The 25,827-nt window shown below is 38.4% G+C and overlaps 1 protein-coding gene across 6 annotated transcripts in view; it reads left to right on the top strand.

Moving 5' to 3' along the window:
* Positions 1-25,827, top strand: part of ADAMTSL3 (ADAMTS like 3) — a 179,528-nt gene that overhangs the window by 118,027 nt on the left and 35,674 nt on the right. For all 6 annotated transcript variants that reach the window (XR_009724559.1, XM_061347296.1, XM_061347297.1 and 3 more), the window contains exons 9-16: positions 2,585-2,742; positions 3,540-3,651; positions 6,485-6,623; positions 8,186-8,236; positions 12,365-12,569; positions 13,438-13,585; positions 14,992-15,076; positions 21,000-21,286. Coding sequence is in view for 5 of the 6 variants with exons in the window: in XM_061347296.1 (XP_061203280.1) it covers positions 2,585-2,742; positions 3,540-3,651; positions 6,485-6,623; positions 8,186-8,236; positions 12,365-12,569; positions 13,438-13,585; positions 14,992-15,076; positions 21,000-21,286 (1,185 nt within the window). In the remaining variant the exon portion in view is untranslated. The remainder of the gene's footprint in view (positions 1-2,584; positions 2,743-3,539; positions 3,652-6,484; positions 6,624-8,185; positions 8,237-12,364; positions 12,570-13,437; positions 13,586-14,991; positions 15,077-20,999; positions 21,287-25,827) is intronic.

Below are 25,827 nucleotides of genomic sequence, written 5' to 3'. Positions count from 1 at the left end.
GATGGGAGTAACACAAAGGCAGAGAGTTATAAGTCTTTGGCACCAGTGATTATCTTGTTAGGCACAGAAACAGGTGAGCACTTGAGAAAATTCCCAGTCCTTATGACTCTGCATATCTGGAGTCCTAAAGACCCCACACAAAAAGTTAGGGGGAGAAGCTTCCTTCTGAAGTCAAACTTCCCACCTCTCAAGATTATAGGGCCCTGCAGAACAAATACATGTTTGGTCAGTCCTTTTCTAAACCTTGCCTATAAGCCAGTTGGTGAAACCCTTGTTCCCAGTTACTTCTCTGATATAAATAAAGAAATTTTTTTTGGGGGGGGGAACTGTTCCCTAATAAGAATTATTATGTTATGCATGTGTTACACTAGATGTTTGGTTTCACTCTGTTTTAGAAGCCTGTGATGACAAACACTAGATGCTACTGAGCAGGAATACATTGCATGAGAGGTTATCTGTTGTGCTGTGGAATAGCTCTTCATCTCCCTGTGTGACACACTTCTGGAAAAAGCTGAGCAGCTGCTCTAAGCTTCACTGACATGACCTCCAGAGATACAGTCCATCCCTCTAGAGCTGGACCTTGCAAATAAACACATGCTTTGGATTAAAATTTAGCGTAGCACTAACATAAATGTGTATCAGCTCTCAGCAAGTTATCTTGTGGTTGGTTGCTGAACGGTATTCCTGGTTTGTGCTTAGAAACACATAAAAATTATTTTTTAATGAAGAAAAATAGCATAAAGACTGCAAAGTAATGTAGCTCAGGTCACCAAATTAACATCTTTAAATTCTTGCAACAGCTGGATATCTTGCTTTGCAATTTTAGATGCTAGTTTCAAAGGGTTCCTCTGCCCCTGAGGATCCTACTGACTTTATGTGGAGTTGGAAGTACTTGAGATTTGCGGATTTGACTCTTATTCAACAAAATGACAGAATAACAGGCACCACGCATTAATACTTATTGTTAAGCAGTGTAAGTTTGGGGTCAAGACTTGAGGAAGCTTTATCCAAGAACGCTGAGTTCAGATATTTAAAAGGTTATTTTGTAATGCAGTCAGGAAAGAAAACGTCTATAAGTGACAAACAAAAATATGTAGTAATTGTCTAAATACTGTTGATTTTTCTTGGATTTGTTTAAATCAGTTTGTTCCTAATGGAAATGCGTTGGACAATAGGGTTCCCAGAGACTTATTTTTTGCCTTTTGACAAAGTACATTTGATTCACCACAAGATTCTTACTTTATGATTAACTTGAAGTCATTTTTCTAGAACCATCCTTGCTTAAACTTCCTTCCAGCCATGTATGTGACCTTTGTTATGCCTTTGAACATAGTGGAACCAAACGCTTAGAAACTTGGGATAATACTGGTACCTTTTAAAGGAAATTGATTTCTTCTAGAATGTCTTCACTCTGTTGGGGATGCTCCAGAATGCATTTTTATTAAAAAAACCTTAAGGAAGAAAACAGCAATGATGGATTGCAGCATTCAGAATATGTTTTCAGTGCAGGTAAACCTAGATGCTCTTAACCTAAATTGCCTAGCCTGAATTAGGTAACTCTGTTTAAAGTACCAAAAAAGGGAAGATAGTTGGAGAAAGAGGGTATTTATAGCTCACCAAAAGGTTCCTTTTAGCTAGCTCATCTGAGATTCATGCCTGCCTTATGCAGTCCTCTGATTGTAACCAGACCAGTGTATTTCAACTCATGCATCTTGCTATGCCTGTGTGCAGCATTATGCAGAGCCAAAAATTCTACCTTTGTTATGAAAATCTTCCTTTAGCTTTGTGCACTCATAGCTCAGTCAGTTTGCTGGAAGTGACTCAATCCTAAAAATGCTTCATCTGTCTTCTGGAGGTTGTGGGCTGTTAGTTTAATGTGTTTCCAAGGAGTGCAGAACGGCTCAAAAGGGTTTTCATCACCACCTGTTCTGAGAAAGGGACATCCCTCCAGCAGCACTGCAACTACCCACCTCCTGGCCGTGCTTTTGCCTCACAGGGGAAATATTCAAAGTTGAGTTAATGACATCTGGAATGGGTAAAGTGATACAGGTACTGAGGTGAGTGTTTGGTGAGTTTGACACCATTCAGGCTTCTCTGGAGACTGCTGAAGTTGCTAGGCTTTTGAGTTGCATGGAAGTTTAAGTTATTTTTCTGTGTATTGAGTCTATCTGGTTTGAGTTTCTTGCAGCTCGTCCTGCTGAATCTATTGCTTTATAAATATATAGAGCACTTGGTGTAGGAAAACCTGTCTCAGAAGTGTTTCTGGTATGAAAGAATAGTGTGTTCAGGCAGATATTCCTGTGCTGACATTTCCTGCAATTATATAATAGAATCATAGAATAGTTAGGGTTGGAAAGGACCTTAAGATCATCTAGTTCCAACCCTCCTGCCATGAGCAGGGACACCTCACACTAAATAGCCCATAATCTGAAGTAGTGAATATTCTTAGAGATATTCTGCATGGTTTTTTTAGTGCACAGATATAGCTGTTACTTGCAAGACAAACCTGTGAATATTATTTTCTGATTTCCTTGAAAATAAATGTATCCTGTTCAAGTTTATTAATTGCGTGTTTCTTCTTTAGTTATAGAGTCGAAGACACTGCAAGGAGACAAGGGAGAGCACAGCTTTGATGCTCCTGGAACATTTATCATAGAAAATACAACTGTTGAATTTCAGAAGAGTACGGACAGGGAAATCATGAAGATCCAGGGACCTCTTGGAGCAGATTTCATTATCAAGGTGGGATGCATGTATGTACAAATGTACAAAGATACTGCAAAATATGTGCAACAGAGTAGGTGGCTCCATCAGCTTGTAGCAGAACAGCACAATCTTTCAGCCAGCAAAAAAGGAATCCTAATTACAGTCCAGAATTAGTTTATACTAAGTATATCCAAACAAATTAAAATGTTACAAGGTTAATGTCTTTTTTGTGGTGGAAAGTACAACAGTGGTAAAAATGACTAGGAGTTTTGTTTTAATTACTGGGAGAATATCAGTGTGATCCTGTGCAGTGGGTTAGTGTTAATCCAATTGAAGACTGCCACCTACTGAATCTGAGAATCGCTTCCATGCAGCACCCTACAATCAACTTTAGCTAATCCAGCTACTGACCATTTCTAATCTAAACTTCTCTTCTACCCAGACCACACACCGATGGCTTGCATCATACACACAGATATTTGTATATAGAAAAAAAATCAAGAATTAACTGCCAAAGAAGATAGTAATACAGTTTTCTACTGGAAATGACAAGTGTTTCAGTATTGCCACACCACTTGGCTTTATCTGTCGTGTTGTAGAAATATACAGTTGGCTTTCTGGGCTGCAAGCGCACACTGCTGGCTCATGTTCATTTTCTCATAAACCAACACCCCCAAGTCCTTCTCTGCAGGGCTGCTCTGAATCTCTTCTCTATTGCTCTCATATTACTCATATATCATATTACTCTCTGCACTGCTATTATATATGAATTATGTTTTGAGATTACATGAGCAGTACAGTATACACATGTGTTGTAATGGAAATTTCTTCAGACCAGGTACTCTGGATCAAAAGATAGTGTGGTTCAGTTCTTCTTCTATCAACCTATCAGTCATCAGTGGAGACAAACAGAGTTCTTCCCTTGCACAGTGACATGTGGAGGAGGTAAGTAATGGCAGTTCTTCATGAGTGCTTAAATCTGAAGATCACAAGTGGCAGATTGACAACCTTTGTTATGCATTTTTATTGGTTATATTTTTGTGTTTCTGTGCACACTGATGGTTCTTCAGGAAAATAAATGGAAGAATAGTACCTAAGTTGGTTGGTTAAGTTAGTATGTGCATAGGATTTCTTATACCTTATATTACTGGAAGTCATGTTATTCCATAAGGAATGATCATCTGAGTAAGAACTTTGAGTAGGCTGCCCGGAGAAGTTGTGGCTGCCCCATCCCTGGAAGTGTTCAGGAAGGGGCTTTGAGCAACCTGATCTAGTGGAAGGTATTCCTGCCCATGGCAAGGTGGCTGGAACGTGATGATCTTTAAAGGTCCCTTCAAACCCAAGCTCATCTATGATTTTATGTTATGACATTCAAAATGGAAAATGCCAATTCATAAAGGGTATTTTAGGAAAGTAAGCAAAGAAATACGGTGAGATTTTAACATAAGGATAATCAAGAAATGGAGGAAGAAGGTATTTCTGGCCGCAGTGTAGACAGAAGGGGAGACAGTATAAGTAAATAGAACTTAAAGAATAACTACTATTAATACCTTTGACTCTCTGATCTTAAACACTTAGTCCTGATGGTGAGCAGCACATAGTGTGCCATGGCATCTACTGGTTTAAACACTACAGTTTATACAATGGTTAGATGAAGTGCAGCACAAATCTTCTGCTGCTCATACAGCCCAGCCCACCGCTTGTCATGTCTGGCTCTGCAAAAACCGTAATCTCATGGCAGGAGGAGTGCTTGACACTTTAGATAGCTTTTTCACTTCAGCTAGCATTACCCAGGTCACCTGCAAAAGAGACTGGGGTACTGGTGATCCTGTTGTAGTGGGTTTTTTGGAGGCTGCAAATACAGCTTAAATAGTTACTTGGGACATGAGTGAAAGATGTTTAAAGCACAAGTGGAGCCTGGGGATCCTTTGATGGACCACTTGCACCTCACTTTAATCTGAAATGCAGACAGTATATGTGTGTAATATCTGGTCCCACAGGAAACTACTGTATCTTATAAGATACTTGGCCTCATTAAGTGTGATTCTTGCTGGAAGTGTGAGTGGCAATACATGTCCTCTGATGATTTCACCGCAATGTTTATGAATTTTTTCCTAACTCATCTGACAGGGGAAGAAGTGTAAAGCATCACAGTTATTTTTGAGGACTGCAGGTAAACACTGGATAACTCAAGAGACATATCTACCTTCAAGTTTATTGGCTTAAATCCAGCCTTATGCAGACTAGTGTTACGGTTTGAAAATTATAGCTACATGTCAATCTCTTTGAAATCAGCCAGGGTTTTTAGTGCCCTGCTTTGTAGCTGCATGTCTGTAATATGAAAATGACCTTTATAAGCAGGCTTGACACTCTTGATGGCAGTCCTGAGGGAGGCCAGTAACTGAGGAAGCACAGAAACTGAGCTACTTGCTTTCCCATGAAATCAGTAAAGAATGGCATATTACTGAGGCATGCGGGGAAGTTGTATTGCAGCTGCCTGGCTTTAACCTGTTATCTTAAACCAGATTTAGTGTCCAGATTGTCTGTTTGGCATATATTACTGGCAATAAAAGAAAAAGTTCTTCACAACAAAGACTTGGAATCAGTGCACCACCATTCCTCACTTGGATGCTTCTCCTATATTTAATTCTGTAATCTCCATGTGTTGGAAGGGGGAGTGTGATGGGCATCTCGGAAAGTACTGTCAGGCTTGAATGAGCAAGAATGTCTGAAAATTAAGTTTATCTTGTTTGCAAGTAGCGTATCTTCTGGGTCCTTTCAGTACTTACAAGAACTGGAACATACATGCTTTCATCACTGGAACTGCTTAGTTCCTCTTCATGGTTATCCCTCTCATGCATGATGACACTTTGAATCAGCCAAGAGACACACAAGCAAAGCCATTGATATATGATACGTAGCATTTTCAGTAGACACTGGGACTTGTGCTGTTAGTTTATTGACTCTGTTTGGATTTTAATTCTTGTGGTTTCAAACTTTTTTTCCTCTGCACATACCAGCACATCCTCCTCCTCTCCTCAGTTTAAGTCCAAGTGAGCTCTTTTGAATGAGTCTTTTTTCTTAGCCAAAAAAGCAACTTAGTGGTTTATAAAACTCAGATCCTTTCTTGTAACCAGTCTCCTCACAGACTTCTTTTTTTGTTTTTTTTTTTTTTTTCACCAAGTAGTTACTTCAAGTTTTCTTTTGCTGGCTCTTCAACTTGGAATGTTCTTGAAATTATTTCTTGGTTGTCTCCAGTTTAACTTAGCAATGTTTTTGGATCTCATCTTCAATTCCTCTGGCTTTATTTTAAGTATTTATTTTTTTTAACATGCATGACTGTGTAATATAGCTCTTTAAGATACGTGGTAAATCCTCCTTGGGGGAGGGCAGTTATAAATTGTGGAACATGTAGTAGAACCATATGACTTTCTAGAGTTGCCTCTGTGACAGGTGAGCTGTTCCAGTACATGTATTCCTGCATCACATAAAAATATATATGCTTTTACTCTTATACTTAGAATATTATTAGAATAATGTGCCAAAGCCTCCTCTAGTGTTAGGGTAGGCTGACATAATAGTTATGCTGAATTGCATTAAATGAAGATCTGGTCCTGCATGTTCTGTGCAGTGTTTCCTTGTTTAAAAGTAAACCAAAGAAGAGTAGCAGAAGAAATTAATAGTGAATGGGCGGCACAATTTTTGGGAGGGGTGGGGAAGGAATGAGGCTGCTTTAATGTGTTGCTATTACCAATATTTAACTTTGCTCCTACATTAGGTTATCAGCTTAATTCAGCTGAATGCATGGATATTCGTCTGAAACGTGTTGTTCCTGACCACTATTGTCATTATCATCCAGAAAATAAGAAACCAAAGCCCAAGCTAAAAGAATGCAACATGGATCCCTGCCCTTCTAGGTTTGTATGGCAAATAAGTTTGTGTGTGGTATAGTCAGTTACTAATGAACAAGAAATTGTATTTACTTGATTTAATCTCTTTTAATCTTTATGGCTACTTAATCTTGCTTGATTATTGCACACGTTAAAGGCTGATGTTGGGCACCACTGCCTATAGATTTGTATCGTTTCAGTGTTGCAGAATAGGAGACTGCTTTATACAGAGATACAGTAAATGTCAATTTGTCTGTTCAAGGGCTAATTCTACTTTATCTTTTGCTGAGTGGTACAGCACTAGTACAAGGATTTTGTGAGGCTGTGTGAGAAGGACAGATTGTTTGCCTACTTTGGATTTATTGATGCTGCCATCCAGGATTTCTCATTAGACAGACAGCAGCTCCAGTTCTGTCAGAGTACAAGTTTCGCACATGGTTTAACTTGTTTTATTCATCTGCCCACAGTAAAAGTTCCATTCTTCATTTCTACTGTGGAATTGACACTTAATTATTAAAGTTTGGGGGGCTTTGTGTTTTTATACTAAGAATAAAAAAAAAGAAAACATTCAAAGTAACTATACTTGTATGACAAATACCACAGAACATTATTGCCAAATTACAAAGGCTATAGTATACATAAATTGTATCAAATTACACTACAGTATTTCAAACTAACTTTTGGATTGTCTGGTGAGGTTTCCTGGCTGTGCTAGAGAATCTTAAAATAACATCACAGTATCAGGTCCCAGAACCTCACATTAATATGCCAGCTGGCCAAGCTAGAGTTATAGGCAAGAAGAAAAGGAAACACTTTCAATGGATTTCATTTCCTATAGCTAAACTGTCCATTTCCTTTCATTCCTGTAGAACATAATCATTGATAGTGACCTCTAACAGTTATAGATGTGCAGACTCTCAAAGTTTTTTTTCCTGGAGAGTTGATCACTATATGGAGTGGTAAGATTTCAGTAATGCTTAATGGCAATGGTTGCCAAGTGTTGCAAAGCTAGAATGGGAAAATTAGGGAGGGAAAGGGTGTAATTATGTTTTCCTTTCAAATTTAGCTTATACAGACAGAAATAGGGAAGTACTACTAGATATAATACCATATCTCTTGACATTGGTAGTAAGGGTTTATGCCTGCTCTATGCTGTGCAGTTCTAGAAGGGTCTTAATCACCATTCAGGACCTATCTAGGATTAATCCTGTGATGCATTTATGTCACTGCCACTCAAGTTCCTCAGTGTCTTTGTTACAGGTTTAAGTATGTAACTTTTCTTGAGAATAAATTAGCACAGTCCTAAAAATTCGCTGATAATACTTTCCTTTGCTGAAGGCTCGTTCATTTAATTAGTTTTATTTTTGATGGTATGAAGTGGAGAAACTGTATGGGGAGTAAATTACCTGTGCAGAAGAGGTAAGGTTATACAAGTCATTGTTTGCCACAAGGGTGATGTGTAATGGATGTAAAATTCCCTCATTTCACACTGGGAATTTCTTACTTTAAGTATGATCATGTAAAAATATGTTCTTGGTATACAGTCTCGGATATGAGAAATAATGATGCCATATTTATTTTTTTGACAGTGATGGATTTAAAGAAATCATGCCCTATGATCACTTCCAGCCACTTCCTCGGTATGTATAATCAGGATAGCATACGTGTCAGCAGTAGCACAGTTTTCACTGCGAACATACTATTTGAGTATTAAGATCACGGAACATCTGATTTTTTACTGTACAGTTTATATCAATCGTCTACATGTTTTTAAATTTGTGATTTATTTCAGTGCACTCTGACTGATTAGCTTAACAGTAAGGGATTAATATGCTCTTGAAAATATCAGTGTGGAAGATTTAGAATAAAGAACTGTCCCCCTAAGCCTTCTCCTGCTGTAGTTCTGGGAAGAGCTTCTCCATTAAAATGCATGTATGAATTCTTGTCTTAATGATGAATGAAATGAAATGTTTTTATTTTGAAGATGTATGCAATGAATGTATTTTATAGAACAGGTCTGCCTGTGTTACAGGACTCTAGAAATTCTTTTTTTCGTCTAGAGGTCTTATTCTGCTCTTCATTAGACCTACACTTTATCTATTGACATCAAGGCTGATGTCCCTTTAAAGACACTGAGTTGTCTGAATATATATTACCTAAAATTAAGTTGTCAGAGCACAGTTTGTTGCCATTTATTTATCTACCTGAATCAATGAAAAGAATGTGAATCTTCTCTGGAAGGCTTACATGTTCTGTGAAGAATGTTGGGACTAAAAAGCATTGAGCTAGATTTACTGTTAATGTGAAGAATTATAGTTGATGGAGTTAGATGCATATTTATCTAAGCTGATCCTCCGCTTTATTATGCCATGAAATGAATAATGTATATTTTTCTAAAGAAGTAAAGATATGAAGTAATACGAATGAAATCATAGACTTGCACGGCTCAGTGGAGCTACTGATTGCAGCTGATATAAATGTCATAGTTTATTTCTGTAGCAATTTATGCTTGTTGTGGATCTGCTGTCCTGTGATGTACTTGGCTTCCCTACAGACATTCAGGACTTTTTCCTTCACAGCTTTATCCTGTAAAGTTTGATAATTATGTTCTGTGTCTCTCCACTTCCATTTTTTTCTGCCAATTCCTTTGCACTTAAGGTCTCCTCTGGAACTCAGCATAATCTATTTACACGAGTATTTCATCTTCTGAACTGTTCAGGGCTTGGAGGCCAGTTGAAAGAGAAATTTAATCCCCCGTTTTGTGCTCTACCGTGCTCAGCACATTTGCATGACACTGTGGTGAGATAGATTGTGTGCAGTAAAGCTGTGGGCAGATTCTCTTATTTCAAACACCGAGAAATGCAGACAAAGGCCCTCCTCATTTCGACACCTCAGTGTGTCCTGTCAGAAGGTATCATGGTCTTCCTGGGTGATGCTCAGGAGTAAGAACTGTATGATAGCAGGTTGCCAAGTAGGGCACAGAATTGGTGCCAGGAGGAAGGAGAGAGAGGAAACGGGCCATATTACACTGGGAAGGGGCATAAAGAAGCACAAGATAAAAAAAGCACCCTTTCTTGCTGGAATTTCTAAAAGAAGGCAGCAGCTGAAACAGGAACTTTGTATTCCTGCATCATGAGGTGAATCTGGTCCAGCACAGATGTGGGTCTTGCTTCAGTGTAGCAGGATGTATTTTCTCTGTGCCTGTCAAGTAACTGCAATGCATTAGCCTGTGCCAGTTCTGCTGGAGCTTTTTCCACCTTTTCTTTTTGCCTTTTCTTACCTGTTCCTTATATGCGAATCCAAGAGTGTTCTTGCAAAGCAGGCAGAAAAAAAAAGTACTGTAGATATACTTGAGCAAAACAGTACAGGCTCCTTCACCTTGACCAGCAGTCATACATCACACCTCCTACATAACACAAGGGCCATGTGGAGGGCTGCTTTGCAGTCCTGTGGTGTTTACCACTACTTTCCCATTCACACGAGGAAGTTGTGGGAAAGTCATGGTGCACACCACAAGATCTTGAAAGAGTTCTCCTGTGGCTAGAGTTGTAAATGCCCCACTGAAATATTTTTACAGATGGAGAATTCTTTTGAAATAAATAGGAAAATTTCCCAGGATGAAAATTTTCTTTTAAAGCTTTTGGAATGCCTCCATTTATTTCAGACTTGTTGGACTGTTGAGGATCCCTTGACAGCTGTGGGTTCTGGAAAGAATCTCCTTGACTGCTTGCCCAAGACCCCCCTTTTCCCCAGTAGCCATGGACCTCACTCCATCTTGAGAATGCTTATGGGAGTATGGGATCTGGAGTGTGTTCGAAACTGATGAGATAAAGAAAAACAACTATAAAACTTCATGCTATAAACACTTGCAAGGCTAGCATTACATATAGCACAGTGAGCCTTATATATATAAATCCATGAGCTGCTAATTCATTGAGCAGTTAATTATTTTGCAGTTTCTGACTTTTTTTGAGGAAAATGAGTTGACAATAGTAGTTCATTTAAGTCAGAGAAGTGTAACTGTTACTCTTCAAATGTATCTTGTAGTTGTGATGTGGTATCTTATGGGGACCCCCAGCTTTATTCTAAATGTTTTGGAGGATATGCTCCATGGCTAATGTTTCATGGCTTGCTCTATGTTTTAGACTCATTCTTTTGTTGAGCTTAAGCATGATTAATAAGTTTTTGTAGGCAATCTAATGAATTGCGTAAAATAGGAAGTGTCCTTGATTTACCTGTGGGATCATAGAAAGTGGATAGTAGTCACTTAAACTTATCTTTGATTTATAGGCGTTTGCTTCATCTACTTTGAGATTATGACTTCCCTTATGATAGCTAAGTTACTCTTGATGAATTGATTTTGGTGGGATACTGAAGTACTTGACAAGTCCATTGTTCATAATGCATGTAATTTTTTTCATGATCCTTTCTGAGCCCCTGCAGTTGTAATAGGAATAAGTTTTAAACTAAGACGTTGATGAACCATAAGATGTGCTGCAGGACTGAAGCATTTCACACGGCTTTTCTTTGGTTTGCGTGGGAGGTGGGAAAGAAGCAAGAGATAGTAGGTGAAGGGTGAGGAAAAATTGTGTGGGGGTCAGTGGAATCTGTAGACAAATGCTATGATAGGAGCTTGTTATCTCTAAACATGACAACAGCAGGACATTATTGAAGTTAGTTTTTGTTGATAAATGATTGCTTAAATGTACACTCATGCTAAGACCAGGAGATAAATGAAACAGAGTTTGTAACCTAAAAACCGATGTGTAATTCTCACTTCAGATGGTGTAGCAATTTCCATCTTTATTGTGGTTAGGTGTAAGATTCTGGATAGATGTCCATTCTGAAGACATTCCCTCCCAGCAGCTTGTTTATCATCCTTCTGTTGGAGGCTACTACCCCACAGCTCTGCTGGTTGACAGGGCTGTGTGGACTTTCCTTAGTTTGTGCATAGCCCTGCTTCAGGAGCAATCAGTTAGGTTGTCCGAAGCAGCTGAAATGGATGAGCAGCTGCCTTTTGCTTAAAGCAAGTTGGAAAGTGTGAATACAAAGTCATTCAACAGCATTTTAATGAGGGCGGAAAACTCTTGCAGAACTGCAGTGGTGACCAGCCAAATGGTAGCTGTCACAATTTAATTTGCTCACTGTCCTTAGGGGTGAAGACAGTTTGAAATGAAATGGCTGGATTTACCCAAAGCAAGTATTAGAGTGCCCAGAAAAGCTCTTGCATGAAGAGATTTTTTGGGGGTAGCCTGCATGATGTGGGCAGTGATGAGCTACTGGGCAATAACACCCTCAGTCAGCACAGCCAGATCTGTCTTTGTCTGTGGACTTCATGAAATCTCAGTTACATATGATTGCCTCTGACAGTGGTAATAGGAGTGTGGGACCATGTAAATTAACTGAAAAATATTCTGTTTAGAGTATTTGGACTATTTGCAAGTAAAATAATTCCAGTAATCAAACTCAGTATATTTAGTGTCTTTAACTCATGTATGAGAATAAGATTTTTACTTATTCTGTTAAATGTACTTAAATTTGCAGTTCTGTTTGTCTTCTCGATTTGCAAACTAATTTAAATCTGGAATAAGTCAAGGTAGTTCTGTAATTTGATGTATTTTTATTCAGTGTATGGTAAGAATACAGCAACCAAACTGTCACTGGCTATTAATGACACTGATCTTGAATTCAGTATTTTGCACTTTTAATAGAGGTTAGTGGAATAAAAAAATAGCCTTATTTTTAATATATCTGAGTTCTTCTTCCAGGTGGGAACATAACCCTTGGACTGCATGTTCAGTGTCCTGTGGAGGTGGTATTCAGAGAAGAAGTTTTGTGTGTGTAGAGGAGACCATTCATGGAGAGATACTGCAAGTGGAAGAATGGAAATGCATGTATGCCCCTAAGCCCAAAGTCATTCAAACCTGCAATTTGTTTGACTGTCCTAAATGGGTGGCAATGGAGTGGTCTCAGGTAAGTTGAAAAATAAATTGGACCTTTATTTTTGTTTTCTAAAGAAAGCCTCTTGTCTTGTTAGCATGTATTTGTGAGCACATGGCTATTAGAAAAAGACAGCCCTGCAAGCATAATTCATAGGACTTACTAGAAGCTTGTGCTAAGTAATTTGGCCAGATAATCAAAATGTTAATATGTCTGTGTGCAGAAAAATCCATATAGAATTATTTATGCCTGTTGAATTCCTGCTTTACACGGAGGAGGGATGAGAGCCAGAGGTCAAGCCCCTTTGCAATCAGGTCGTTTGTCTCTCAGTTCTTGATAAATGTAATATTTCACCGCGTATAATAGCTAAAGGCATGTCTGTCTAGGGGCTGACAAGTCTGCAAGGGTGATTTTCCAACATTCTTACCTTTCATTATAGTAACAAGAATATAAAGCCAACTTATCTTGGCTGTAGTTATCTGATACAGTCAGATAGCTCAACGCTTCTATAATTTCTTAGTTCATCCAAATGACATCACTAACATGTAGTGAAGAAACTGTTCTTGCAGCACGTCTGACCCAGCTTTAACTGAAAATGACCAGTGTGAAAGAGCATATTCTCAGTACATAGCCACCTCTGTTTCAGACTGTTGCCAATCAGATAAGCTTTACAGAACCCCGAGAAATCACTTGCATTCCCAAAACTTGAGACATTTTTTCCAGCATCAACCTTTTCTTTATTCACCCAGCAATGCAGGGGCAAATTCATACATCTGATACCTCACTGATTGTGGAAAAACTTTAGTGAACACATCATCAGAACTTCTAACTTGCTTTTTAACAGTATTAGTAAACATAATGAAAAAGAAACAGTATGAGGTGATTGCGTTGTCTCCTGCAGTGCACAGTGACCTGTGGCCGAGGCTTGCGCTACCGAGTAGTGCTGTGCATTGACCACCGCGGGCAGCACGTCGGTGGCTGTAATCCACAACTTAAACTCCACATAAAAGAAGAGTGCATCGTGCCAATACCATGTTACAAGCCAAAAGGTAACTGGAATTTTGTCTGGGTCTGTTATTGTTTTACATTTTTGTTAGGAGAATTAAAAGCCCCTGGTAACCTTTTTCAGAAATGCTAGAAGAAATACCTAGAATTTACTAGGACTTATTTCAGTCTTGGCAGAAACAAGCATTTTAATTATTGGTGCTAGGAAAAATGCCCTGCTAGTATTTTTTGCTGATGATGTGGCCAGACTGTCATGAGGTGAACATGCTAACTAAATCTATACAGCCTGGTCAGACTGGGAAAACCAGAATTAATGAGTCCAACATTGTTGTTCAATAATACTTAAAATGGGAATGATACTCCATATGTATCACCTGGGATCTTGCTCATTTGCATCTTGTTAAATGTGTCCACATTCTCAGGGGAACTCGTCAGTTCCTTAAGTTATGATCAAACTGGTTTCCTTCTCTCTTCTCCATATCTACATATTTAAAAGGCGTTTAAAAACGATGCAAGTTGATAAATATTCTCTAAAAGACTTTGTAAGGCATACAACAGTAGGTGGGAAGGTGAAAAGGAAAATCCAAGATGAGGGGGGGAAACTAGTGTATCTTGTCACTTGCTCATTCGTGTCCCTCTGGGCCATTTTAGTGGGCTCTACTCTTATTCTTACAGTATTTATTTGAAAGGTTGTACTTCAGACCTTCACAGCTGAGCATATTGATCTGCATAGAAAAAGTGAAAGCTATTTATAGACAACCCTATTTCAGGATATTTTCAGACCCTAAGGAATTCTTCAGGCAGAAAACTATTCAGGGTTAAGCCATGTAGTAGAAACCAGCTCTGAATATTTAAGAAGCTTCTTCTGAGGTTTTACTGAAATTTGGAGGCACAGATCCTCAGTTGGTTTACAGTACTCCTAGAAAAAGCATTACAGAAGTATAGGATGCTTAGACAGATGAAAGAAGCTAGTGTTGTTTTTAAAATTAATTTCCAGGTTTGGGATAGCTGCCTAACTCAGGAAAAAAGGAATTCTGTCAACATTTTCTAAGGAAGCAGTCTATCTGGAATACAATGGGTGTTTGCTATGCCCTGGCTTCTTTCAGCTATAAACTTAAATTATGACGATAAGCCATTATACTGAGATATACTCTTCCATCTGCATTTGGGGAAGGTGTAGGAAGGAAGTAAAAGATTAAACATGAATGGAAATTGAGTTACCCATACCCTGTCAGTAAAAAGGGGTGTCAAAATGGAGCTCAAACATCATGTGGGAATTTTCTGGTATGTTACGTTTTATTGTCCAGTACATATTCAAAAGCCTTAGATCAGTAGGCATTGTAAAGTGTGAAGTGCTAAGGTGAATACTGCTAACTTTTGCATACTGTTTTTATTTTGGAGGAATTCCTGAACGTTTTTGTTGTGTTGATTTTTTTTTTCTCTCTCCCAGAAAAAACTCCAGTGGAAGCAAAATTGCCGTGGTTTAAACAGGCACACGAAATGGAAGAGACCATAAAAGTCTCAGAAGAGCCAACGTAAGTACATTGTCTTTTACATGGAAGAAACATTTCCGGCACATTTTGCAGATCATCTGGAACGACTGTTGCTGTGCAGTTTGCTTTGACAGTTGGCCCTCCTTGGGAGATGAGCTGTGTTGTGAGCTGTTCCTAATTTTGATCTCAGCAGCTTTGCTTCTGGAGCTCCTGTTCTGGATGACGCAGAGCTGCTCTATTATAGCGTCCCTGTACCATTCAAACAATGCAAAGGGATCTTAATTTAGCCTAATTAATGCATGTGGAAGCATTTCAGCAGATGTAAGTTAAATAAATTCAGTTTTATCCCAGCCCTTGCAGTTACCTCAAGAATGTAGTGGCTGTATTAAAAACTAATAGGTACTTTGTAGGGTTGCCAGCATTTCCTTGGGGGGTGAGCCCCATGTATAAAAAAAGTGAGAAAAACCTGCTGATCTCTGAGCTTAGCTGAATCTACGGGGGTAAATTGTGATACTTTACACGCGAGTATGTGTGAAATAACATCTGGATTTTGTGAGTTCCCTTAAAAACTGATGAGGGTAAACCTCATGATATTTAAGTCCTGAGGATGAAAGCATTATTTAAATCCACCTGCACTTGTTCCTGTCCCTTGTATGTTAGGGCATCATAATTGCTTATATCCCCTGTGCATGTTCATGGATACATGTATCTTATGAATTCAATATATAGTATATACCTTTCTAGAAAGTAGTAACTTTCTGTAAGGATTTCATGAGAGATTTTTAGCAATATCTTGTTGTGCTTTGCCAGATTCTGCACTCATTTGTAGTAATATCAGTTTCAAATCATTTAGATGAGCTTACTGAAGTTCCTTTGGATTTATTATTGCTCTGAGAGCGGAGCGTGCCCCAGAACTTATTTTTCTTCCTCCATCTAGCTATTCCTGATTTTTGGCACACTTGCACCAACAGGTGTGATCATGAGTAATAAAATCTTTACACCTGCACTGACTCAGAGAAGAAACCTCTTGCCAAACAGGTGTTTGTTAGGTGACTGTGCTTTAAACTTTTCACTGCTCTAGCCTCTCAAGTCAAGTGTCAACCTACTGTGAGCAGTTATTCCACTCTCCAAATTGGTGGCCCTGAATTCAAGCAGGGTAGTAGCAAAGATATAAAAGTAGTGTGCTAATCAAAGGGGGTGATACAATCAAATGTGCCTGTTGAATTCAGCATATCAGAATGAAGGTATATGAGGCCACCGCTAAAGAGGATTCATCACGAAGCTATAAAGAAAAAAGATCTCTGGCATTTTGAAATCATGCTATGGCAACTGTAAGCTAATGTCATCTTGAGGTTTTTAGGATCCTTTAGCAGCAGTCTGACAGAACGAGCAGGAAGGACTGGCAGGGACACAGCATGCTAAGTCAGAGTATATTTAGAATATAATAGAGCCGAGCCGGAAACTGTGTAATGGGTTCCCTTGTACCTCGTCCTCACAAAGAAAGCAGTTATTCATGCCTTCCTAGACATGACCAATGTATTCCACTGCAGCCTCACAGTGTGAATGCAACCATGTGTTCGAGTGCTCTGTGCATGTCCTGTCACAGCTGTGCAGTTTTGCAGTTTCCTGGATCTTTTTTCTTCTTCACTTGCTCTGGAGACCTAGATTTTCTTAATCTTTCATTCACAATCCTCATCTGTCCTGTGTCTTTCTTCACATTTTCCAGAAGCGTGTTCACTAAGTCTAAAAGATTTCTCCCTCCACTTGTTGATGATGACTTTTCTCTGCCATCCTTCTCTTTACTGAGGTGTTGCTGAGGTGCTGTGATTTCCTAGTCTGGGTACTCTGGGCCCTCCTGGAATACAGCTCTAATGCTGCAGCCAGGTTCCCCATCAGTTTCTTTTTACTTGTCTTCTGCTATCACCTGATCTTAATTTATTCTTCTAAGAAAGCTGTCAGGTAAGGAGAAATGAGAAACAACTGACTTCATTCCATTTTGTGTATTACCTGTTGGTCATGTAGACAATGCTTTGCAATCTGAGCAGTTTCTCAATAGATGCTTTGAATCTCGTGCTCTAACTGCTGTGGTCTTTTCCAGCTGGAGTGAGATTTTTGGGTCAGGGTTTATGATTTAAAAAGAAATTGTAACTTCTCCCAGAATAAATTATAACAAGATTTTCCTCTGGTTTGAAACTGTTTAACTTTGTTTTCTGTAGTTTACACATGGCACAGTGGTAACTCATGGCCCACCTCTGCCTAGCTGGGGGGCTTTTGAGTTCCTTGGTAAAATGCCATCGCTTTTAATTTTAGCTATTCTCTTGTCATCCAAACTTAAACCACAATATGAAGTCTCAACTTCTAGTCCATCCTTTTATTACAACTGTCTTTCTATGTTTTTGTGTGATATTTTAGTTGATAATGAATGAGAGAATAAATGCAGCTGTGTTTTAGAACCCACAAATGATGGATATGCCAAAAGTAGCTTGTGGAAGATAAATACTTCTGCCGCTGTGGTCTACCACGGCTGGTGTCCTGAGTTTACAGAGAGGGGGAACATTCAAAAGCTTCTATTTTTTTTTTTTTATTATTAGCAAAATAAAAAATGACTGCCCTTAAACTGAGGCCAAGAAAAATGCGGGTCTGACCTTTTTAGTTTTCAGTTGTGGAATGTGATGACAGTTGATACCAATCATTATTTTAAATGTTCTTCCCTCGAGCCTTCTTAGTTACAGTGGGATTCTCAGAGAAGCTGCAGCAAGGTTTATACATCCTTTTTATTAATCGTAAGTTAAGGAAATAGACACTTCAGCCGCCTTACCCTGTCATGGCTTAGGGCAAAACTAAGATGCTTTCAAAAGCTGATGTATTATTTTTTCAGCAGCCTGAGCTAAAAGTTAATCACTAGCTTTGTGAAGCTGCATTCACTGAATGTGAAATGAGGTGTATCTTATAAAGGCTCCTGCTCATTGTGCTTGGGTCATTTTCACATAAATGCCCCCACTGCCTTTGGTGATAGACATTTTTCACAGGTTCCTCTCTGAAAATGGACTGATGATTTTGTCCAACATATTACACTCATGGGTGATAAAACCTGGCAGTGCAACTCTGCTTAGAATGGGCAAGGGTGGTGCTTCAGGGATGGGTAGGATGCCAGCATCATGGAAGTTCTACACCTGTAAGCAGCCAGCATTTTAGATGCTTTTGCAAACTCTTATCCAGGCCCCTTGGCACAGTAGGGTTGGACTACAAATATCACAAGAGTGGCCTTTTTTTTTTTTCCCAGGATTTAGGCATTTCCTGTCTTAACTGGAAGAACTGCAGGCATGAGGAAAATAAAATAAAGAAATAAGAGACAGCATGTTTTTCAAGTCTTTAGAAAGATACAGAAGGCTTCACTGAGTTAAGTTTTCAGTTCAGATTTGATTTAGTCGGACTGGGCTGTTCTGTACCAGTTTTATCACCAGTACTTTAGGTCACTGCTTCATTTTCCAGGTCAGCTTACACTGGCTTTTTCAGAGTATGCCAGGTGAATGCACATTTCCATTAGTGTAAGACTGATAACACTGCAGCATGGACATATTCTCCAATGCATCTGTAGTGTGTACATATTTTATACCTGTGCAGATAGATGATTGAAAAGTTATGCCTGCTTGGATTTGTATTTTTCCCTTATTTTCCTTTTTTTAATCAGGATTCTCATCTACAAGCTTAGTTACAGATCTCAGACAATTTTGCAGAGCTACCACCATCCTGTCATTCCATAATATATTCCCAATGGGCTGCAAGGGATGAGCACACTCTGAGTGTATGCCCATCAAAGGCAGAATGAATTTACTTTAGGGAAGTATTGTGTCCAAAGCTATTTGCATGAGAGAGCATTAGCATGTATGCTGTGAATGCCACTGAGTAAAAAAATATATCACTTCTGTGGTTGATGGAGTTTGCTTTACTGATCTGTCACAGGCTTTGGTTGTACTCAGTTCCTTGCTCTAAATTTGTATTAACAATCTCTGTTGACTTCTGTTGAAGATACTTAAAGTGTGACTTTAACATGGTCATCTTTTGAAAGGTTCTGTAATTTACGATTTTAAGAACCAAATAGTCATATGACTGATTTAGCAAATGCCAAGGTAAAATAAAAAGTATTTGGGGTGGTTTTTTATTTTACACTTTGCTGGAAAATACCAGACACTAATATTCAACAGGAAAACCTCAATTATAATATAGGCTCGCTATAAGTCATAGAAAAAATGCTAAGAACTTTCCGAGTTTCTTTATAAATCAATTGGTTGCTGAATGAAAGGATTGCTGTGGTTCAAAATTTCCTTTCATTTATACAGGATTTCAAAAGAAAGCATCATACATTATTTTTGGAATGTCTTAATGCACTCAACTAACAGTACACAAAACTAGCATTAATTTCTGGTATGCTGCTGTCATGCTTTTACCAAGAAGGTTATTTGCTTTCAGACTGTCAGCTGTTATGTGTGGTCAGAACACCAACTCTTTTCGACTATAAATGTCCATCAGTTTTATTTTTCCAATTAAGTACATAACTACAAATGGACTTACACTGTTTTTGCAGTTTTCCTTGGTTTCAGGAGGAGCTGGGGACACTGCGCCCTTTACTGAGGTCTGTCATGGGCCAGTGAGCTCTAAGATTTTGAGGCTCTGAACAGGAAAGGAAACTTTTAAGTGACTGGATTTGACATCTTTATCTCCATAGTAGACTTGTAAAGGTATTTCATCAACAGCTCCTTAAAGAATAACCAGTTACCTTGTAACCTTTATTGGAAATGGGAATAGTTTTTTCCAGAGGAGACAGTCTGTCCTGGGCTATGTCCCAAGCACATCTTGGGTGACTACCCTGAGGACTTAGAGTATCCTTGTGTGTTACCCACTCATCTGTTCTCCTTTCTTCTATTTGATTCTTTCTCTGTATATGTTGGCAAGAAGTTATTGGCTCAAGATGATAAACTGTCTACAGAATCAACCACACTGAGTTGACATTTTTTGATTCTTTCTGTGTATGCAGATCATAAATTCTGACTTTTGTCTTACACAAGTGTTCCTGTATTTGTAAGGGCAGCTTTCCTGCGGTAAAGAGAAAGGCGATTCTTACTCAAAGATAAGGAGAAAACCTTTGGATCCTAAGTTGGATTTTTCCTTCCAAATGTTTTTAACATCGGTCAAATATATCTTCCTATATCTCCTGTTTGTGTTTTGATCATCATCTGCATTTGTACGTATAATAAAGAGCAACTGCAACCTTTTGAGAAAATGCCCTATGATACTCTGTATTTGATTTCTTATAAATAGTACCCCAGAGCCACACAGGATGACTTCATTAATGAAATTCAGCCCCTTGGCTCTAGTGTCATTTTGAAAATTACTATCAGATATTAATATGACCCTTGAAGCAAGAGAATGTTACAGACTAAAACCTTCTTTTATTCAGTAAATTCCATGATCTGTAAAATAAAATTTTTTTATAATTCATCAGGAGCATAAATACTTTCTAATAAAAATGATGGATTAGAGACAGAGCTGGTTAGACTTCTTTATTGAAGATGAGAGGCTTCTTACAAGATGAAATCTGAACATCAGCCTGCGGTGGTGTGCACTGGAGATAGCTGGTTTGGAAGGTGCTTTTGTTCTCTCCGATTGCTGATTATTAGTATGACATAAGGTGATGGTCTTTCTCAGATTTAAGCAAACTGCAAACATACTTTTGGCATATGCCTCAGTCTGTATACCTGGGGAGCTATTTTATGTCATATAGATACGTCTTCATGGAGTTTCTCTCTTTTTACTTTTCCACTGAAGGAGTTAAAAAAAAATAGTATTAGGTATTGTCTTTTTTTTGTATAGACATACATTTATGTTTTAGTATGTTTTAACTGTGCACACACAGACACAATTATACGGAATAAAATTACAAGGTTTCTACTGTGATTCTTTGCAGGTTTATTCCTGAGCCCTGGTCTCCATGCAGTGCCACGTGTGGCAGTGGCATACAGGTGCGAGAGGTGAAGTGCCGAATTCTTCTTGCGTTTACTCAGACTGAGGTTGAACTGCCTGAGGAGGAATGTGAAGATGTGAAACCACCAACAGAACGAGTCTGTCACCAGGCATCCTGTGACAGTGATCCTGTCCCCTATGCACCTGATTTTTCACATGCTGAAGATGGCAGCGTGATTTATGATTGGGAATACATTGGTTTTACTCCTTGTTCAGCCACATGTCTTGGAGGTACCTTTGTTTGATTGTTTATCCTGACTTGTAAGAATTTGGCAGTGTTTGACATTGTTGGTTTCATTGGCTTCTGGCTATGTAGATCTGTAGGAAAATATGCAGCTTCAAGTTTTAATTTCTAGGTTATCCATAGAGTCTTTCAAACTACTTCATTTTCTTTATAATCTGTATTCAAACACCAACTTTATTTGGTTGATTAAGGCGCAAGAAGGTGTTGATATAGCAACTTGCTTTAACCTTGTTGCTGAAGGAGTTATCGGCTGAAAGGCAGTTGGTGATACCAGCATGTTTCTAGGAACCAAAAATGCATAGGTTTATTCCCATGTTCTTTATCTTCTGAAATGCTACCATTTTCTACAGCACAGTAGGGATACTAAGTTGTAATTAGGGAGACTTGCTTTCAGCCTGACCGGCATGAAGATCAAACAGAAGTTTGTTTAGGTCTTAGTACAGTGTATCACTGTATAGGAGCTTTGTGCCATATATCTGTCTGCAAGTAGTTAGGCACATTCCTTTTTGGATGTAATCGAATATCCCTGTCGTCCTAAGTACATGTTACTAGACAAGGTTGTTGGTGTTGCTACTACATACCATACTTTGGGACTGAACAAGTGAGTTCAAGACTGAACTAAGTGAGTTATGAAGTGTTAAGTGGAGGCAGTGGAATTGTGAACACACCTATATATGGCAGGACTGATGACATCAGTGAGAAGTGAAGACAATTGTACCCATAGAAGAAACAAAAAATGTAGAAAAAGGGAGAACAGAAACAATTGGAAGCAGAGAGCCAGTCTAGAGCTCACAGAATGCAGCCTCCTTTGTACTAATCTCCAGTTCAGACCTTGAAGACAGACATAAGGAGGGATGCCCTAGAATGCTACCAGCAGGATGGTAAGTGACTGGTAAGTGCCTCCTTTATCATCTACTACTGCTATTTGTTGATGGGGTGAATCCATAGTATACTAGCACATGTTATCAGAAAAGCTGATGCATCCCATTCCCTCCCCTGTCGTCAGTGGGCACTAGGACTGGTAAATGGAATCCTAGTATATATAGTCCAAGTATATATGCATAAGCGTGCAGTGATATCAATAGCTGTTGTGACTGAGTGTCTGTGTTTCTTGTTTTTAATGAGGGAATTATGTTTAGAAATCGGGAAATTGTACTCAAAAGCAGAAACAAGGCTTAAATTAGTACTAAATTTGTAGTTCTCTTTTTCATATCTCAGCTGATTTGTGTAATGTACAATTATCTCATTGCCGCCTTTTTAATCCCCTTTAACTGGCTTTTTAGCCAATATCTTTGTCACAGGTGTTCTGAAACTCCAAAGTTTTTGAATTTTGAGGGCAAAAGCAGACATTTAGGCTGAAATGATTAGGATGAAATTGTGCCTACAATTTCACATGTGCATGTTTGCATTACTACACCTTCACATGTGAGCTTGTCATAAAACCTGAACTTGGTGTGCAAGCTGACAGTTAATTCAAGGAGCTTGTACTGAAGACAGTAAGTTCATTTGTCATCATGAAGGAACTTCAAAATGACTGAGAAGCACGTTCAGCTTATTTTGTTGCTGAGGGAGCTGAGTATGAATTCTGTTGTTCACTTCTGGTCCTTTCATGAATTTGTGAGGTTGCCTGACCCAGAGTGGTCCTATAGGTGTTCTTAGTAATCTAACAATTTGTTTGATATGCAGTAGAAATGATCTGTTTAATGAAGTTTAAAAGAAAATATGTTTGTGTTCTTGGGACTTCTGTGGTATCACTGGTACTATGTCTAGACATTTTCCTTACTTGATGCTCCTGGGAAATGTGGGAAGTTGTCAGGATATTTTATCAATTAACAGCTTCAGAAGTCCCTGTGCTGTTATGCTAGTTAGGTAGCAGTGATTTTTTCCTTCTATCAGTTCAGGTCGTCTTGCTGCCTTGGCAAAGGCTTTCAAACAGACCAAAAATTACCTGCCGATAGTTTTAAAGGAACCAGACATCTCTTCTGGTTCCAACTTACTGCAATGTACTAACTAATGATCTCACTGTCTACCATTTTTCCATTGTGTAGTTCAAAGGAGCTGATCCATTTCTGCTAAGTTTTATGTTTAAATCTCATTTCAATTAGATGAGCTCTTTCGTTACAAGAAATAGATGTTGTCTGAGTTTGGAATATCCCAGTGTAATGCAAATTATATTAGGTAATTTTTCTCTAGTATGTACGTATCTAGCAATAGCTATTAAAATAAATTCCTGTGGATTATTCCTTTGGATTTCTGTATCCTCAGAACTTCTATCTCAGTTTCTTCATGCTTCACTCTCTCTGAATGAGACAAAAGCCTGCAGGGTCTAAGTAGGCTGTAAGCTTTATAGCCACTGTTTGAGCAAGGTTTGAATCGCTATTTCACTGCTTGTCACTTGCACCTTTTTTATAAATACTCATACTGACTAGACTTTATATTCAAAATCTCCTCTGGTCCCTCTCCAAAGCAGATGAAAAAATGTGAAGGGAACCACTGTTTCTTGAGGTATTAGAATTACAGAGATAGAATGATCTGCAAAGCATTACAAAACATCATCCTGACTTTCCAGTTCATGATATTCAGCAGGTTATAGAGCATCAGTAACATGAGTCATTGGTCATTTTGTGTGCTTTCTGCACCATATCTGTATGGCTTGTCATGCAGCATATGGAGTGCCACAAAACTTGCTGCTTTTGAGGACTGCTATGTTGTGTTATGCCTGCTAGCATAATTAACACTTCTCTCATCAATCTTTCCATAACTGCGAATAAAAGTCATCCAGACCAGCTTGTCATAAAGCAGACAGCTCCTTTAACATCTATAGGAAATTCTGTGACCATCCTGAAAGCTAAAGAACTGTTTTGTCTTCAGTGCCTGAAGAAATCCCAAACTGAAAATAAGCAGACTGTGTGCTTGGGAAACTTAGGCTTTGCCCTCATTTTCCCAGAATGTTGGGATTTTTTTTTGATCTGAAGAACTTTGGTCCTGATGCACAAGTCCCCAACAGAAGTATAAGTTTAATTTTCATAGTATTGTGAGTGAGAGGTAAGATGCTGCCAGAGTAAAGAGTATGCCAGAGGAGAATAAATATTTTTCTTGCAATCTGTAGTATTTCTTTACAGTTGTCAATAATTTCACTACTCTACAGTATTTTTAAGAGATAATCTTCCATTTCAAAATGTAACTGACCATTTTCTGGGTCCCTGTTTAAAAATACCTTGAATTGCAAGAGGCAGCTTTTGATAGCTCAATGCTATTATTGTTATTTATATTCAATTTGTTTCAAAAATTGTGATCAGGCCCCCTAAAGTCATTACACTGGCTTAAAGATAATGAGATTAAACAATAAATATATATGCACTTCCTGTTGTTTGCTCTGTAGTCTGTGGCTTTAGAAGCTTTAGGGTGCAGTCAAACTGTTTTTTCAGGCATTTGTCTGGACCATAATGGCTAGAAGTTTACCATTTTATTTATATGAAACCTGAGATTCTTAGAAAATGAATGGATTCCAGCCAAATTTAAGGGCTCTTAAAAAAAGCAATGACTGTTCTGAGACTCGCATATAAAGTTGAGAGCGTTTGCAAAAGTGTTGTAGGCAACTGGTTACTCCTATCACTAGTTTCCTTAAGTGCAGACACAAACTGCTGTTTTAAGGAAGGAGTGTAAATAAGTCCGTTTCAGTGGATTTACAGAGAGGCTCAACCATATGCAGGACTTGGCATTTCTTCTGACTTATTTTCCGCTGATAATACATGTTTTTAAGCAGTAACCGAACTGAGACTATCTGATAGAAATAAATTAGTGTCCTTTCTTTTCCAGGTGTAAAGACCCTCTGACCACTTGCACAGCAACTTTCCACCCCCATTTTCTTTGTACTCTAAAAAAGGCAGAAACAAAAAGTGCTTTTTTTTCAAGCATTCTGATCTTCTAACACAGCTTCATGCACTGTGTATTTCACTGCACAGAAAAGCTCGTAAAAGAATGTAAATGTATGTGGTTGGAATGCTGGGTTGAAATAGAAAATACTCTATTTCACTGAATAGTAGGATAATTACTACAATAGTGCATCAGATTACTATAAAAATACTTAATGCTCCCTGCTGCATACATAATGTTTTAGTTAAATTATCTACTATGTTTATATTATAAGCCAAGAAAGTCGTACATATAAAACTTTGCTTGTTTGAATAATAGAATTTTCCGCTTTCCAGTCAACATAGAATAAGAAATTTATCACTGATTGAAGTTCCCAACTATAGGGAAATTTTAGTTTGGGGTGAGAAATCTGATTGTCAAGACATTTTGACAGTTCAGTTCAAGCAAATGCTGCATCAATTATGTGTAGTTATTTATTGAATAGAACTATCAAACTGAGAACCAAGGAGCAGGAAAGGAGCATGTGGTATGTTTTTAACAGCTCTTTAATATCCGTTTTGCACTTAGAGCATCAAAACAGGGTGCTGGTTTTCTTTCAATACAGACCCTTTGGGGAAGAATCACTACTTCCCTGTAGTTAAGTCAAATGGAA

Source organism: Neopsephotus bourkii, unplaced genomic scaffold (genome assembly GCF_033783945.1).
Source record: "Neopsephotus bourkii isolate Nb327-2 ecotype Australia unplaced genomic scaffold, CSIRO-AGI_Nbou_v1 NB_318, whole genome shotgun sequence".
Taxonomy (NCBI): domain Eukaryota; kingdom Metazoa; phylum Chordata; class Aves; order Psittaciformes; family Psittacidae; genus Neopsephotus; species Neopsephotus bourkii.
This window is presented reverse-complemented; position numbering and strand designations above follow the sequence as displayed.